Source organism: Antechinus flavipes, chromosome X, assembly GCF_016432865.1.
Source record: "Antechinus flavipes isolate AdamAnt ecotype Samford, QLD, Australia chromosome X, AdamAnt_v2, whole genome shotgun sequence".
NCBI lineage: Eukaryota > Metazoa > Chordata > Mammalia > Dasyuromorphia > Dasyuridae > Antechinus > Antechinus flavipes.
The window spans coordinates 4,420,851-4,436,498 of NC_067404.1; the positions used below are offsets into that span (position 1 = coordinate 4,420,851).

At 42.4% G+C, this 15,648-nt stretch overlaps 1 protein-coding gene and 1 long non-coding RNA gene across 40 annotated transcripts in view; one reads left to right on the forward strand and one right to left on the reverse strand.

Annotated features, from left to right (window-relative positions):
* LOC127542973 (uncharacterized) overlaps positions 1-15,648 on the reverse strand; it is a 294,969-nt gene that overhangs the window by 162,803 nt on the left and 116,518 nt on the right. The window contains exons 2-5 of one of the 17 annotated variants that reach the window (XR_007948985.1): positions 10,547-10,679; positions 9,353-9,457; positions 8,394-8,491; positions 263-528 (exon numbers count right to left, since the gene is read on the reverse strand). The exons of 9 other annotated variants lie outside the window; for them this stretch is intronic. Coding sequence is in view for 3 of the 8 variants with exons in the window: in XM_051968938.1 (XP_051824898.1) it covers positions 8,460-8,491; positions 9,353-9,457; positions 10,430-10,488 (196 nt within the window). In the remaining 5 variants the exon portion in view is untranslated. Of the gene's footprint in view, positions 1-262; positions 529-2,035; positions 3,100-6,134; positions 6,640-8,375; positions 8,492-9,352; positions 9,458-10,429; positions 10,489-10,546; positions 10,680-15,648 lie in introns of those variants that run through there. 7 more of the 17 variants (XM_051968932.1, XM_051968933.1, XR_007948984.1 and 4 more) reach the window with 7 other exon arrangements.
* Positions 1-15,648, forward strand: part of LOC127542985 (uncharacterized) — a 74,963-nt gene that overhangs the window by 17,228 nt on the left and 42,087 nt on the right. The gene's annotated exons all lie outside the window — the stretch shown is intronic.

The window sequence follows — 15,648 nt, forward strand, 5'->3', positions numbered from 1 at the left end:
CCTCATCAGGAGAGAAGCCGCCATGAAACAATTCTCTTCTCCCCATCCGAGGAGGGGAGAGAGGGAGTGTCCCCAAAGGTTTCTCTCTGCCTGCGTATGCCACACCCCACCCATCCCACGAACCCCCATTTTTCCAAACAGAGCCCTGAGCCGGCACGAAGCACCAGGCAGGTGCAGGCACTCCCACGCACACTCCCCCCCACCCCCACCCACTCCTCCACACGGACAAAGACACAGACACGCCCAGGATGATCTTAGCTACCTCCACATCACACACATAGACAGACAAAGGTGTCGATGCTCCCAGGACCTTGTAGCCACCCTTACGACATACGGGGCACGAAGAAAAGCCAGTTGGGGAGGAAGGGGCTTCATGGAAAGGCTGCAATGAGACAAGAAGGAAGGGAGGGGCTGAGGCAGGAGCAGGGAGGGACACCTACCTCACTCACTGCGGCTTAGGCTCCTCAGGACCCTCAGGATGGGTCCGTCCGGAAGATGAGGGTAAGATGGGGGTAACGCAGGGGATCGCTGTGAAGGCGGAAAAGTAGGGAACTGGAAGAGGGGCGCACAGACCTCCATCCGCTCCACTCCCAGCACATCCTCATCTCCAGACAAAAGAGACTTACAGAAATGGAGATTGGGAAGGGGCGGTCCTGTGACGTCACCGGGGGGGCTGGTCTCCTCCCAGAGCATAGGACGAAGGGAGGAGAGAGCAGTGTACAGGATAGCACAGGGAGCTCTGGGATTTCAGACCCAGAATAGTTGTGAAAGCCACAGCTGCAAGTCATTTCTCTCGGCTCTCAATACCCTGCCCCACTAGGGAAGGGGACCACAGTGCACCTTACGCTTGGAGATGGTTTGGGCGCTGACCAGGGTCCTAGGTTCCCAAGACCAGGCTGCTGGAGCTTGGAGCAGAAGGCTAAGCTTGCGGTGGTTGAGGGGCCGCTCTTCAAAAAAAAAAAAAAAAAAAAAAAAAACTGGGAGGGGGAGAATACATTGCAAAGAAGAAAGGTCAAGGAAGGGGGATCCTGGGCTCCACTGAAAGGAAGAGCACAATAGCTCAGCAGCATCTGCAAAGCCCCAGTCCTCGAACGGGACTTGGATTCCTGACAGCCCCCAGAGCAGAAGCGGAACGGGGTGGTCTGGGGGAAGGGCGGCTCTGAGCCTCTTTTGTCCCGGTCTGAGGGAAGGGCGGCTCTGAGCCTCTTTTGTCCCGGTCTGAGGAGACAGAGATCAGAACGGGCGAGAAGGGACAGAGAGCCACCAAGGCACACATGTGCATCTGCCCCTCCCCCCCATTTATGTGTGCATATTCTGCACTGAATTCTATGCAACGGAAACCTTCCAGAGCCTGGACAAAAGGGAGCCACATCCTCCTTTCTGGCTCAATCTTCTCTACCATGTGACTTCATAAATTTCTTTTTAAAACAATTAGTGAAAATCGGATCCAGAAGAGTCAGTCATTAAAATTCCAGCAGATAAAAACTGCTGGGATAACTGGAAATTAGTATGACAGAAATTAGGCATGGACCCACACTTAACACCATATATACCAAGATAAGATCAAAATGGATCCATGACCTAGGCATAAAGAACGAGATTATAAATAAATTAGAGGAACATAGGATAGTTTATCTCTCAGACTTGTGGAGGGGAAAGAAATTTGTGACCAAAGATGAACTAGAGACCATTACCGATCACAAAATAGAAAATTTTGATTATATCAAATTCAAAAGCCTTTGTACAAACAAAACTAATGCAAACAAGATTAGAAGGGAAGCAACAAACTGGGAAAACATCTTCACTGATAAAGGTCTCATTTCCAAAATATATAGAGAACTGACTCAAATTTATAAGAAATCAAGCCATTCTCCAATTGATAAATGGTCAAAGGATACAAACAGACAATTTTCAGATGATGAAATTGAAACTATTACCACTCATATGAAAGAGTGTTCCAAATCACTATTGATCAGAGAAATGCAAATTAAGAGAACTCTGAGATATCACCACACACCTGTCAGATTGGCTGAGATGACAGGAAAAAATAATGATGAATGTTGGAAGGGATACGGGAAAACTGGGGCACTGATGCATTGTTGGTGGAGTTGTGAACGAATCCAACCATTCTGGAGGGCAATCTGAAATTATGCCCAAAAAGCTATCAAATTGTACAGACCCTTTGATCCAGCAGTGTACTCCAAAGAGATACTAAAGAAGGGAAAGGGACCTGTATGTGCCAAAATGTTTGTGGCAGCCCTGTTTGTAGTGGCTAGAAACTGGAAAATGAATGGATGCCCATCCATTGGAGAATGGCTGGGTAAATTGTGGTATATGAAGGTTATGGAATATTATTGTTCTGTAAGAAATGACCAGCAGAATGAATACAGAGAGGCTTGGAGAGACTTACATGAACTGATGCTAAGTGAAATGAGCAGAACCAGGAGATCATTATACACTTCAACAACGATATTGTATGAGGATGTATTCTGATGGAAGTGGATTTCTTTGACAAAGAGATCTAACTCCGTTTCAATTGATAAATGATGGACAGAAGCAGCTACATCCAAAGAAAGAACACTGGGAAATGAATGTGAATTATTTGCATTTTTGTTTTTTTCCCGGGTTATTTTTACCTTCTGAATCCAATTCTCCCTGTGCAACAAGAGAACTGTTCAGTTCTGCAAACATATACTGTATCTAGGATATACTGCAACATATCTAACATATATAGGACTGCTTGCCATCTAGGGGAGGGGGAGGAGGGAGGGAGGGGAAAAATTGGAACAGAAGCGAGTGCAAGGGATAATGTTGCAAAAAAAAACTACCCTGGCATGGATTCTGTCAATATAAAGTTATTATAAAATAAAAGAAAATATATAAAAAAGAAAAGAAAAGAAAAGAAAAAAAATAAAATAAATAAAATAAAATTCTGGCACCATGTGTCAGGCACTGAGCTAAGTAAATGAGAGAAACATAAAGGCAAAAGGCCGTCTCTGTTCTAAAGGAGCTAAGTTATGGGGCAAATAACATGCAAACAACTTTGGAGAATCATTCATTGTACAGGATGCAGTGGAAGTAATAAGCAGTGGGAAGGAGCTAGAATTTGGGGGGTCAAGGAAGACTTACTGTAGAAGATGGAATTTTATCTGTGGCATTAAAGATGCCAAGAAAGCCAAGAAAGGGAGATAAAAGGTGATAACATTGAAGGTAGTGGGTACAGCCAGGAAAAATGCTCTAACTCAAGGAAATTGTACATTTCCCTTTCTTGATTCCTGTATTTCTTGAAGGCTCAAATGATCAGCAGTGCAATTCAAGATATTATTAGCTACATGGCACAGCACAGAAAGCACAAAGCCAAGCTGTCTCACAATTCCCCTTGAGGGGAAAGGGAGCATCTCATGAAGTTAGGGCATGCCTTTAGCTTAGCATGAAAGGCACTTAGCACCCCACAAGAGTTAGTTAGATATAAGGAGAAGTAGGGTTGAAAATAGTGGATTTAGGGGAACTGCCTCATCACATGGAGCAGGGGTAAGGAGAAAGATACCATGAGGCAGATTGCCCCATGGACCCAAAGGGGGACAATAGCCATGGGATAGCCCATAAATAGATTTGATAGGGAAAATTTAACCTCAGGGACAAGAAATTACTTGGATTTCTGATGGGAAGTGGCAAGATGAGACTGCTCTAGAACTCTACAGAGACCTCAGGGTCTGACATAATCTAGACTTCTGACTGGGTAACCTCCTCAAAGGGTGGGACCATAGAGCTAAACTGATTTCTATTCTTGCTTGCCTAGGGAATAACGTTTCTCACTTCCTCTTCATACCCAACATTGAAGACTTCATCAATATCATTAGTAAATCAGGTGAGGAAGGAAAAATGTACCTGTTAGATCTGTGAATAAGAGAAGACATAGAAGGATTTATACAAACTGATGCAAAGTGAATGAGCAGAAGTAGGAGAACTCTGTTCACAGTAGCACCGATATTGTATGATGATCTACTCTGAACAACTTAGCTGTTCTAAAGAATGCCATGATCCAAAACAATTTTGTAAGACTTAAGTTTAAAGGTGGTGCCCATCCCCAGAGAAAGTACTGGTAGAGCCTGAAACAAATGAAAAATACTTTTTATTTACTTTCTTTTTTTTTCCTTGGGGTTTTGTCTAGAATGCATCTCCAAAAATGGTTTCCACAAAAATGTATATTTGCCTGATTTTACATGTATAACCTATGTTATGTTACTAGTCTTCTCTACTGAAGGAGAGGGTAGGGAGAGAGATAATGTAGAAGAGAAAATTTAGGAGGTGAAGAATGCCCTAAAATTTCATATGTATTTGGGAAAAATAAAAATATTTAATTTGGGTGGGTAAATTTTGAGACTGATCATATATAGAAGCAAACAAAATCAAAGTGTTTAATACATCCAGGAGGTGGTTGAAGCATGATGGGGTAAAGGGTGGGATTAGGATAGCAAAGAACCCATGGTGTGATTTTTTTAAAAAGGTGATGAGATAATGGAAAAGTAGTTTGCCCGAAATAGGACACAAACACCATACAGTCCCCATCGAATTGAACTACAAAAAAGATACAAGAATTAGATACAAAAGGGGAATCAAGTATAAATTAGAGGAGTAAGGAAGAAATTGATTTTCACCTCTATAAATGGGGAGAGGAATAGGGATATAAAGAAGTTTTAGGATGAACATGATTACAGTAAATAAAGTGGATAACGCTTCATCTATAAAACCACAATGCTTTTGCACAAACAGATTGAATGCAGGTCAAATGAGAAGAGTTCAAGAAGGGGGAAAAATAAACCTCTGAAGTAAAGTTTTCTAAGGACTGGTGTAGATGCAAGATTTAGAAGAAACTGATTCCAATTTCCAGGACTAAGATGCATTTTTACAATAAGTCAAAGTTTACACACAGGAAGAATTCAAAGGAATGAATCCATGCTATTGATAACCCTATGATAACAGCTCCAGATCCCTCAAAATGGAAACAGCCCATTCACCATGTACTGATTGAAACCAGAAAAAAAAGCAAACAAACATTAAAGGACACTGAACGACAAAGCTGGTGTGGAGAAGGAGAGAATAGAATTTCTAGACTGTCTCCTTGCTCCCCAGTCCCAAGGCCAATCCAAGGATGGGAAGAAGGGAGGAAGAAAGAATGGAATCACACACTTGAAGAAAGGAAGGAGGCAGTGTCCACAAAGGCTCTCCCTGCTGCCTCTACCACACTGAAGGACCTCCTAAGGGTGCCTTCCAAAGATAAGAGATCAGGGCAGGCTGAAAACCCCGGGCAGGAGGGAACACCCCACACATACAGAGACACACACAGATACACATGATCTCACCTACAAACACAACAGAGGCATGAAAATGTATTAATACTCCCATGATATCCCGCCCAGCTCCACACCCATCCCCATGGGCACTAAGACAAGCCAACTTGTGGTGGGGGAAATTCAGGAAAAAGATGAAGAAGGAACAGAAGAGAATATAAAGGGTGGAGGCAGATTGATAGGAAGGGCAGTGGCAAGAGGAGGGGGAGACTTGCCTTATAGATGTTTAGACACAAAAGTGCAGGAATTTCTGGGATTCCTCAGGCAGGGTCGGGTGTGTGTCTTGGGGGATGGAAGATTAGGGATTGGGGGCAGGCAGATCTCCAGCTGCACACAGCTCCCACCCCCTCCTCTTCTTACTATGCCAATCCTCCTCCTCCTCCTCCTCCATCTCTGACAAAGATTGCTGTAAGGGTTTCTTTCCACATAGAACAGAAGGAGGAGGGAGATGAGAGGGGAGGGGCTCTTGAAGTATGTCAATGAACAGTGGCAACTCCCTCCCAATCATTTCTCTCAAGTGCCATTACCCAGCCTGGCCAGGGGAGGGGAACCCAGTTTATCATCTACCTGGAGGTAGGCTCAAGGCAGAGCACGATCCTAGATTCTCCAAGGAAGGGTTGGGGGGAGGGGTCTTGGGAGCTCAGCTTCATTTCTCCAGGCGGGCAAAGACAAAGCCTTGCCAGGGATGGGGATGGGCACCAGTGTCCCGTGGCATGGGCAAATATCTGCCTATTCCCTTGATAGATTCGTCTGTTTTCCTGAAATTAATCTCTATAGCATCTCTTTTTTTGTCAGTTAATAAACATTTATTAAGTGTCTATTATGTGCCAGGCAGTATAGTAAGCACTGGAAATACAAAGTGAAGTAAAAGACAGCACCAGTTTGTGTGAGACAGTGACCACAAATAGAGGTTTCTAAGAGCCAGAGCAGAAAGCAGTTTAATCAGTTCCTACAGGAAAAGGGCATCTCCTCCACCAGCAGAGCTGAGGTAAAGTACAGGCAACCGAGGAGGTTTTTTTATACACTGAACTTGGGCCTCAGCTGTCCCTGAATTAGTATCAAGTCTCACCATCTGTCATGAGAATCCATATAGTCCCTGCTGCTGAGGTCTGCTTCTTCCTGTGGAATCCACTACCTTCCCATTGTGGCGTACTCTAATTTGGGCCATTCCTTGGCTAGTCTGTGTCCTTCCAAGGTTGTTTCCTCTCAAATATAGATAGGAGAGCCTCGGGAAAACCACCTCAGCATTGAGTTTAATTAGCCCAGTCTGGCACCAAAATGGAGGAGACTTGTTAAAAGACTTGATAAGGGTCACACAATTTGTAAATATGGGAGGCAGGGTTTGAACTCAGTTGTTTCTGATTCTACGCACTGGAGAACAGAGCAAGAGGTTGGTTTATGAAGCAGTAGGATATCTTTTAAGGGTCCCTGTAACTTATGAGGCTTGTACTCCCACCTTCCCTGACTCTTAACAAGTCAAATCTCTCTCTCTCTCTCTCTCTCTCTCTCTCTCTCTCTCTCTCTCTCTCTCTCTCTCTCTCTCTCTCTCTCTTTCTGTATTTCTCTCTCTGTATCTCTTCCTCACAAACACACACACATTGCCATGATGTAAGAAATGACCATTTGGTAGATTTAGAAAAAAGATAAAAAGATTTGAACTCATGAAGGATGATGTTATCCACTTTCAGAGAAACAGAGAACAAACAGGCATTGTACCATATATCTCACATAAATACATATAAATGTGTATGTATATATGAGTATGATTATACATGTCTAAGTATGTGTGCTTGTATGCTTACATAAATATGTGTATGTATCCGTGTATATGTATGTGTATTTATGTACAAATATTTCAACACTTAATTGTAGCCTTCTTGGGGAGCCTGGGGGGAATGGGAAGGGAAATATTATGTAAAAAAAATGTACAGCAGCAAACAAAAGCGAACCTAAAAGGAAACAAAGAGTACATGGGCAATTCTCAATAAAATGTGTACTATTAATTATGCATGATTTCTGGAACTGGAAATCTATTATTTCATATTTTGAATCCTCTCACATTCTTTTGTGCACATGACAATGTTTTTCTATTTTGTTTTTTTCTATATTTAATTTGTTTTAATAAATGAATAAATATATAAAAAGGAAAAAACAAAGTAGTGATTTAGTGGAATGGTTTAGGTATAGAAGACACAGTATTAAAGGATCATGTTCAAGATGTTCGTCCAAAGGAATAGAAATTTGGTGCCATCAACCTCGCAGCATGTCTCTGAGTCTGGAAGCTAGATATTTTGGTCTCTTGCCCACTTATGTAATTTTATATTTGAAAAACAAACTGGGATATTGAACTCTTCTGTTCCATCTAGTTCATTTATGGTTTCTTGAAAGAGAGCTTAGAAAAAACAGACTTTGATAAAGCCCACTAGAATTCAGAAGGAGCTACTTGACAAAGCCTCGAATCCAAATCCCTCTGGCTTTCACTGAGTTTCCAATAATACATACTAGCCTAAGCCACATTTGGTCATCGTGTGGGTTTTGATGGCGCAGTGAGTGTAAATCACAATTGTTTCTTAGGCCAAAAACAATGAGGTTCATTGGAATGTAATTTTGGAATCATGCAAAGAAAGTAACAAAAATATCCAAAGCCCTTAAAACAAATAATCCACTACATAATGAGAAGGCACCAATAAGAAAACAGTCCCCACATACTGCAAAAAACTTACAACAGCACTTTTTGGTGACAGCAATGTACTGGAAACAAAGTAGATACTCTCAAGTGAGTAATGGCCAGACAAGGCAGGAAAACCAATCTTTTGTAATGCTATTATATTGTTATAAGAAATGAAGAGTGTGTTGAGTACAGAGAAGCAGAGAAAGCTCTCTGTGAAATGATGCAAAGTGACGTAGGCAAAGCCAAGAAAACTATCTATCTATCTAGTAAACAATATCAATTTAAATGGAAAGAACGCTAAAGCGAAAACTGGAAAGGACTCGTAAGAAAATGTTAAAGACTGAAAAGGATACAAGAGAAGACACCATCACCTGTCCTCTTCCAGGAGGTGAGAGGTCCGCAGGTGTTACACTGCTGCCTTCCTTTTCCCAAATGCATCAAACAGCTGGGCTCACTTTTCTGTTCCTCCCTAAAACAAAAACATGTGATTTGTTACATGGCATGGCACTCTCAGGGAGAGGGCAGAATCCATGGGGAACCCTAGTGATGTAAAAAACAGACAACATCAATAAATAGACATAATGAATTGAGGGAAGCGGGAAAGACAGGGTTTGGGAGTAGTAATTATCAGCAATAGATCTCAAGCTATAGTAAAAATCAGAGATTTTGAAACCATTTGTTGTTGTTCGGTACTGTCGGCTTTTTCCTGACCCTATTTGGGGCTTTCTTGGCAAAGATATTGGAAGGGTTTGTCGTTTCCTTTGGTAGCTCATTTGACAAATGAGGAACTGAGGTAAACAGGGTAAAATGACTTGTTGAGGGTACCACAGTTAGTAAGTAGCTGAGGCCAGATTTCAACTCAGGAAGATGACTCTCTCTCACTACATAGGCACACAGAAAATAATATGAACTTCTTGAAATTGAAACACCGATCAATGCAAAAGATCATGTGTGAAATGTATATAAGCAAATAAAATAAAGAAGCTTAGTGTATAAGAAATCCAAAGAGACCAGGGAGGAGGGCAGGGAAGGACACACTATTTCACTTTTAATAACGGGCTGAGGAAACATAAGTTTCCCAGAAATTTGATAGCTCATGGACACCTCACACCAACGATCACATTAAATTACAAATGTATCTATGAATTAGATGTGAAAAGGGAATCTATAGCAAATTAGAGGAGTAAAGAGGAAATTACTTTTTGCATCTATGGACAGGGAAAGAGATCACGACAGAACAAGGAACAGAGAAAATAAAAGAAGATTAATTCTGCTTCTGTAAAATTGCCCTAAATCCTAAGGCAGTTAAAATCTGAAGCAAAACACTTACTTGAGGAAAAAAGACCTTGGTAGCAAAAATCTCTATGGGTGGTTGCATATATGCAAGATATAGAAGAAACTGATTCCCATTTCCAAGGTAAAGAATCATTCTTCCCTAGAACAAAAGATAAGGACAGAAAATTTTCAGAGAAAAAAATCCAAGCTCTCAAAAGCCTTATGACAAATACTCCAAATCCTTCATTAGAAGAGAAGCCAGGCATTACAACAACTCTTTCTCTCTCTCTCTCTCTCTCTCTCTCTCTCTCTCTCTCTCTCTCTCTCTCTCTCTCTCTCTCTTTCAGCCTGTATATCATTTAAATTCAAAGGCTCCGGAACCCATCCCATTCTTTGTTCCACAGCAAGGTACATGGAAACATCCTTTTCATCATAAGCTAGTTGTAACCAGAATGAAAAAAAATGTCATTTAATTAAAAAAAAAAAACACCATACAAAAGAGAATATGGAGAAGGGGCGGGGAAGAGATCTTCACATTCTTATCAAAATGAATGCTGTATAATATTTGTATGTAAAATGAAGAAATAAAGACTTTTTAGGAAAAAAAATAAAGGGAAATTATTTTGTAAAGAGAGAGATCCTTAGATATAAAATAACCACTCTTTTTTCTAGATAAATCCATATTTTAGCTTGGGTTTTAGTACATTAAGATATACTTGCATTAGCAAACATTTCCATTCCCTTTGATCTCCAAGGTAAGATAGTAGCAAAAATATTGAGTGAAAAGAAGCCGAATTGCTAGGCTGTCGGAGTCCTCAACCTCCAGAGCAAGCCAGGGACTGTAGGAATGTAGGGGAAAAAAGGTGGAAACATCCATCCGAGATGAGGAGAGAGGGAGCTTCCTCGCTCCCCAGTCCACCCCATGAACCCGCAGTCTTCCAGACTGAGCCCTGAGCCGGCACGAAGCACCAGGCAGGTGCAGGCACTCCCACGCACACTCCCCCCCACCCCCACCCACTCCTCCACACGGACAAAGACACAGGCACGCCCAGGATGATCTTAGCTACCTCCACATCACACACATAGACAGACAAAGGTGTCGATGCTCCCAGGGCCTTGTCGCCACCCTTACCCACATCCTCCTGGGCAGGAAGGAAAGCCAGTTGGGGAGGAAGGGGCTTCATGGAAAGGCTGCAATGAGACAAGAAGAAAGGGAGGGGCTGAGGCAGGAGCAGGGAGGGACACCTACCTCACTCACTGAGGCTTAGGCTCCTCAGGACCCTCAGGATGGGTCCGTCCGGAAGATGAGGGTAAGACGGGGGTAACGGAGGGGATCGCTGTGAAGGCGGAAAGGTAGGGAACTGGATGAGGGGCGCACAGACCTCCATCCGTTCTGGTCCCAGCACATCCTCTTCTCCAGACAAAAGAGACTTACAGAAATGGAGATTGGGAAGGGACGGTCCTGTGACGTCACCTGGGGGGCTGGTCTCCTCCCAGAGCGTAGGGGGAAGGGACTAGAAAGAGGAGGAAAGGGTGGGGGGAAGCTCTGGGACATTAGCCCCAGAGCAGTTGTGAGCCCTGCTCTCGGCCCTCGTCACCCAGCCCGGCTAGGGGAGGGGACCGCAGTTCATCTTCCACCCGGAGGGCGGCCTGGCGCTGACCAGGGTCCTCAGTTTCCGAGGCCAGGCTGCGGGGGCTAGGAGCAGGGGACAGCAGCTGAGCTCTGCTTGCGGTGGTTGAGGGGCGGCTCTTTTACAGAAACTGGGAGGGGGAGAACACATTGCAGAAGAGAGAGGTCAAGGAAGGAGGCTCCTGGACTCCACGGAAAGGAAGAGCACAATAGCTCAGCAGCATCTGCAAAGCCCCAGCCCTTGAACAGGACTTGGATTCCTGACAGCCCCCAGAGCAGAAGAGGAATGGGGTGGTCTGGGGGGAGGGCGGCTCTCAGCCTCTTTTGTCCAGGCCTGAGAAGACAGATCAGAATGCAGGGGAAGGGACAAAGGGCCACCCAGGCACGCATGCGCATCTTGCTCCCCCCCCACCCCCCCAATTTATGTGTGCATACTCTGCACTGTATTCTATGTAACAGAAACCTTCCAGAGCCTGGACAAGAGGGAACCACACCCGCCTTTCTGGCTCAGTCTCCTCTACCAAGTGACTTCATAAATTTCTTTCTAAAACTTATCAGTGAAAATCTGATCCAGAATCCAATCAGTCAATAAAATTCTGGGACTATGTGTCAAGCACTGAGCTAAGGAAATGCTGGAAATCTAAAGAAAGGCAAAAGGCCGTCTCTGTGCTGAAGCAGCTAAATTCTGGGGAAAAGAAGATGCAAACAACTCTGGAGAATCATTCTATGTACAGGATGCAGTGGAAGTAATAAGCAGGGGTTAGGGGCTAGAATTAGGGGGCTCAAGGAAGACTTACTGTAGAAAATGGATTCTTATCTGGGGTGTGAAGGATGCCAAGAAAGCCAAGAGGGGATGATGAAAGTGAGGATATTGAAGGTGGAAAGTACAACCAGGAAAAATGCTCCAACTCAAGGGAAATTGTGCCTTTCCCTTTGTGGATTCCTGTATCTCCTGAAAGATCAAATGATCAGCCGTGCATTTCAAGAAGTCATTAGCTCCATGGCACAGTACAGGAAGCACAAAGCCAAGCTCTCTCACAATTCCCCTTTAAATTCACAGTTCATATCAAATTCTTAAGTGGTGACACAATAAAAGATCAAGGATATTTTTTCTGGCCCAAGACCCTTTCCAAGGTTGGAAGAAGAGATCTGTAACCCAGGGGCTGAGGTTGCCCTGCAGCCCATGTGGATGAAATGCCATCCATGGGACAAAGTGGTGACAGCAGAAGCCACAGACCCTTCTGTAGCTCAGAAGCCAGAGACAGTAAGGGGACCTGGTCATTTGTCACAAGGAGATTGGAAGTGACCCCTGTACTAGCCCTGGATGTAAGACTAGAAGCTGTTTGGTACTTTTTGGCTCCTACAGAATACTGGGTCCCAGTTCTAGGGAGAGAAAGGGTACTTGGGGGCAAGAAGGTGTAAGGATCTGGAGGAACTGTATCCTTTTTATTCACAAAGATCAAGGGCCCTGAGGACCAGAATTGCTTCTGGTTGTGACAGAATACAGCTTCTAGGAGAAATGTGGCAGTAGCTCTGAGGCCACGAGCCCTTGGGGTTGCTATAAAACTATGCTGGCTGCCAGATAACAATCTGTAGTCAAGTAAAACAAGGTTTCTGAAAAAAAATGGTGAGGTGCATTCCAGATTACTCTTCAGTTCTCACCTCTAAACTATTGAATTCAACATTGAGGTGCATACCAGACCAAGTCATAAAACTCAATATTGAGATGCATAATAAAATTAGTTCATCAGTGATATCAAACTCCAACTCTCTCTGTCTATTCTTATAAATTTATCCTCTTGCTCCTGGTTCTCGGATAAAATCTTTTTGGAATTTAGTCTGCTTCAATTGCAATTACAATAAACTTTGCTCCTTGGCGTGCAGATGGTTTCAAGCCTTCAAATGCTTTTGAAGCCCCTCCCTACCCTGGTCGGCCACCCCAAATTTTTAGGGTCTCTTTTTGAACCTCAACAGTTGTAAGGTAGCAGGGACCCAATGTAGCTGTATTTATTGCAATCCCAAGAGATCAGAGCTTCTTCCTGATTAAGAGCCATAGCCCAGAGCAGTCAAGCACGGACCACCCGTCAGCCCAAATCACATTACCCTGCAACCACTGAAATACAGAATTTGTTCTGAAAATAGCAGCGTGAGAAAAGCTGATGGATCAGAGACTGCATTTCTCAAAGTACTCCCACTATAGAAACAGAAAACTCTAACATAAACATACACTCAAATGAATAAGTTGGGAAAATTAGCAATAAAAATGAGTGTGAACAGCTAAAGCGGTGACATGTAACTTCAAGGTACAAACCAGTATTAAGAAAAGTCTCAGACAAAACAAAAGCAACAACAGACCTACTTCAAAGAGATAAGCAAGGAAAATACATTTTTGCTTTAAAATATCATAAGAAAATAATGTAGTGACAATACTAAATACATATGGAAATCACAGAGCTTTCAACTTCTTAAAGGAAAAGCTAATTACAGAAATAAATATTCAAATTACACTAATGGGTGACTCCCACTTTTCCCTTTCAGAATTAGGCAAATCTACATTTTAAAAAAGAAATTAAAAAATGAGAAAAGGGTGAATTCATAACCAATGAATATGAAATTAAAGTAATTATTAGGAAGCATTTTGCATAATCACATGTCAGATAACCTACATATCTATGTAAAATGGATGATTTTTTTAAAAATAAAAACTGCACATTTTCATAGAAGAGGAAATAGAATACTGAAATAACCCCATCTTGAAAAATAAAACTGAATAAGGAATAAGTTGATTTTATATTTGAATTCTACTAAATATATAAGGAACAATTCATTCCAATACTACATAAAATGTCTGTAAAATGAGGGAAAGAAGGTGTCTTCCCAAAGTCCTTTTATTACAAAAATAGAGTTTTGATATCTAAACAAGGGAGAACAAAAATAAATTGTCTTCATGAATAGCTATGAAACATTTGAAATCAAACCATAGGAAGAAAGCTTATACCATGGGATTTATACTAAGAAGAATGCAGGGCTGTTTCAATGTTAGGAAAACCTATTTCAACGTTAGGAAAACCAGTCCAAATGACAAAACCAACAAAAATCTTGAGCTATTATTGACAGATACATAAAAAAGCTTTTGACAAAATACAATACCCATTCTTATTTGAAAACACTAGAAAGCATAAGACCCAATAGAAAGTTATTAAGATGACAAGTAATACCTTTTCAGAATAAAGAACAAGCATTATTTTTGAGAAGAATAAACCTGAAACCTAAACCTAAGTTAGATCCGGAGTGAATCAAGGCTGTCCCTTAACACTGCAATTATTCAGTATTACTACTATATTATGACAAATATTACTACTAGCTGTAGAAAGAGGACAAGAGAAAATGGCGGAGAGAAGGCACACAGCTTCGTAAGCTCCATGTTTTCTCTCACTATCCATTTCATTACAAGCCTCTGAATTAATGCTTGACTGAAAAAAAAAAACCCACAAATAGTTACCAAGAGAAGCCATCCTTGAGATTTGTCAGGAAAGGTCTGTTTTTGCTCGAGGGCAGGAACAGTTTTAGATGGGGCGCAGGCTGATGGCAGGCAGCTCACAGCCGAGCAGACCAGAGGGGGGTGGGGTGTGATCTCAGCCGTCTCTGCGGGGAGAGCTTTGCTACAGGATTGGATACTTTGCCCTGGCAGCAAGTCAGCAGCCCAGCAGAGAAGCTAAAAACACCGGGGCTGAAGAATACAACCCCAAACAGCTGGAGTTTCTCGGGACCTGGCCACCCCTCCCCCCCAGTGTCTCAGCACGCTCTCAGAGTCTCAGAGCGCAGGCGCAGCACAGCCATCGCTGTCCTGTTAGGGCCTCGCTGCTGCCCTGCCCCGCAGTCTGTAGAGGAAGCTCGGTAACACCGCCCAGCCCAAAAAAGAAAGCAGATTCCTTTGGGTTTTTTTCTTTTTTTCTTTGCTAGTTTGTCTTTGATTCTTCTCTGATAAAATGAGCACAAAATTTAAGTGGACCTTAACCCTTGACAGCTTCTATATGGATAGAGAGCAGACTCTAAACCCTGAGGAGACTAAAAACAGACCGTGTCCAGGTGATTCCCCAGAGGAGGAGATCATCTGTTTCTCAGCACAGATGAATCTCATAGAAAAAATTAAAAAGGCTCTCGCAAGAGAGCTAGAAGAAAAATGGGAAAAAGGAGAGGGAGGCTTGGCAAGAGAGTCCAGAGAAGTCATCCCGCTCATTTAAAGACAGAGTGGATAAAGAAATCAAATCCTTGAAAAAATAGGATTAGTGAACTGGAAACAGAAAATAGCTCTCTAAAAAATAAAATTGGCGAGATGGAAAAAAATTCCATAGACCAAAACAACCCACTTAAAAACTCAATTGGACAATCAGAAAAAGATATTTAAAAAAGTGAGTGAAGAAAATACTTCACTGAAAATCAGAATCGAACAAATGGAATTGAATGACTTGAGGAGACAACAAGAATCAGTCAACCAAAACCAAAAAAATCAAACAATGGAGAAAAATGTGAAATACCTTCTTGGGAAAACAACGGACCTGGAAAATAGATCCAGGTGAGACAATCTGAGAACTATTGGACTCCCAGAAAAATATGATGAAAAAAAGAGCCTGGACACTATTTTCCAGCAAATTATCAAAGAGAACTGCCCAGAAGTCATAGAAACAGAGGGTAAAATAGACATTGAAAGAATTCATCGA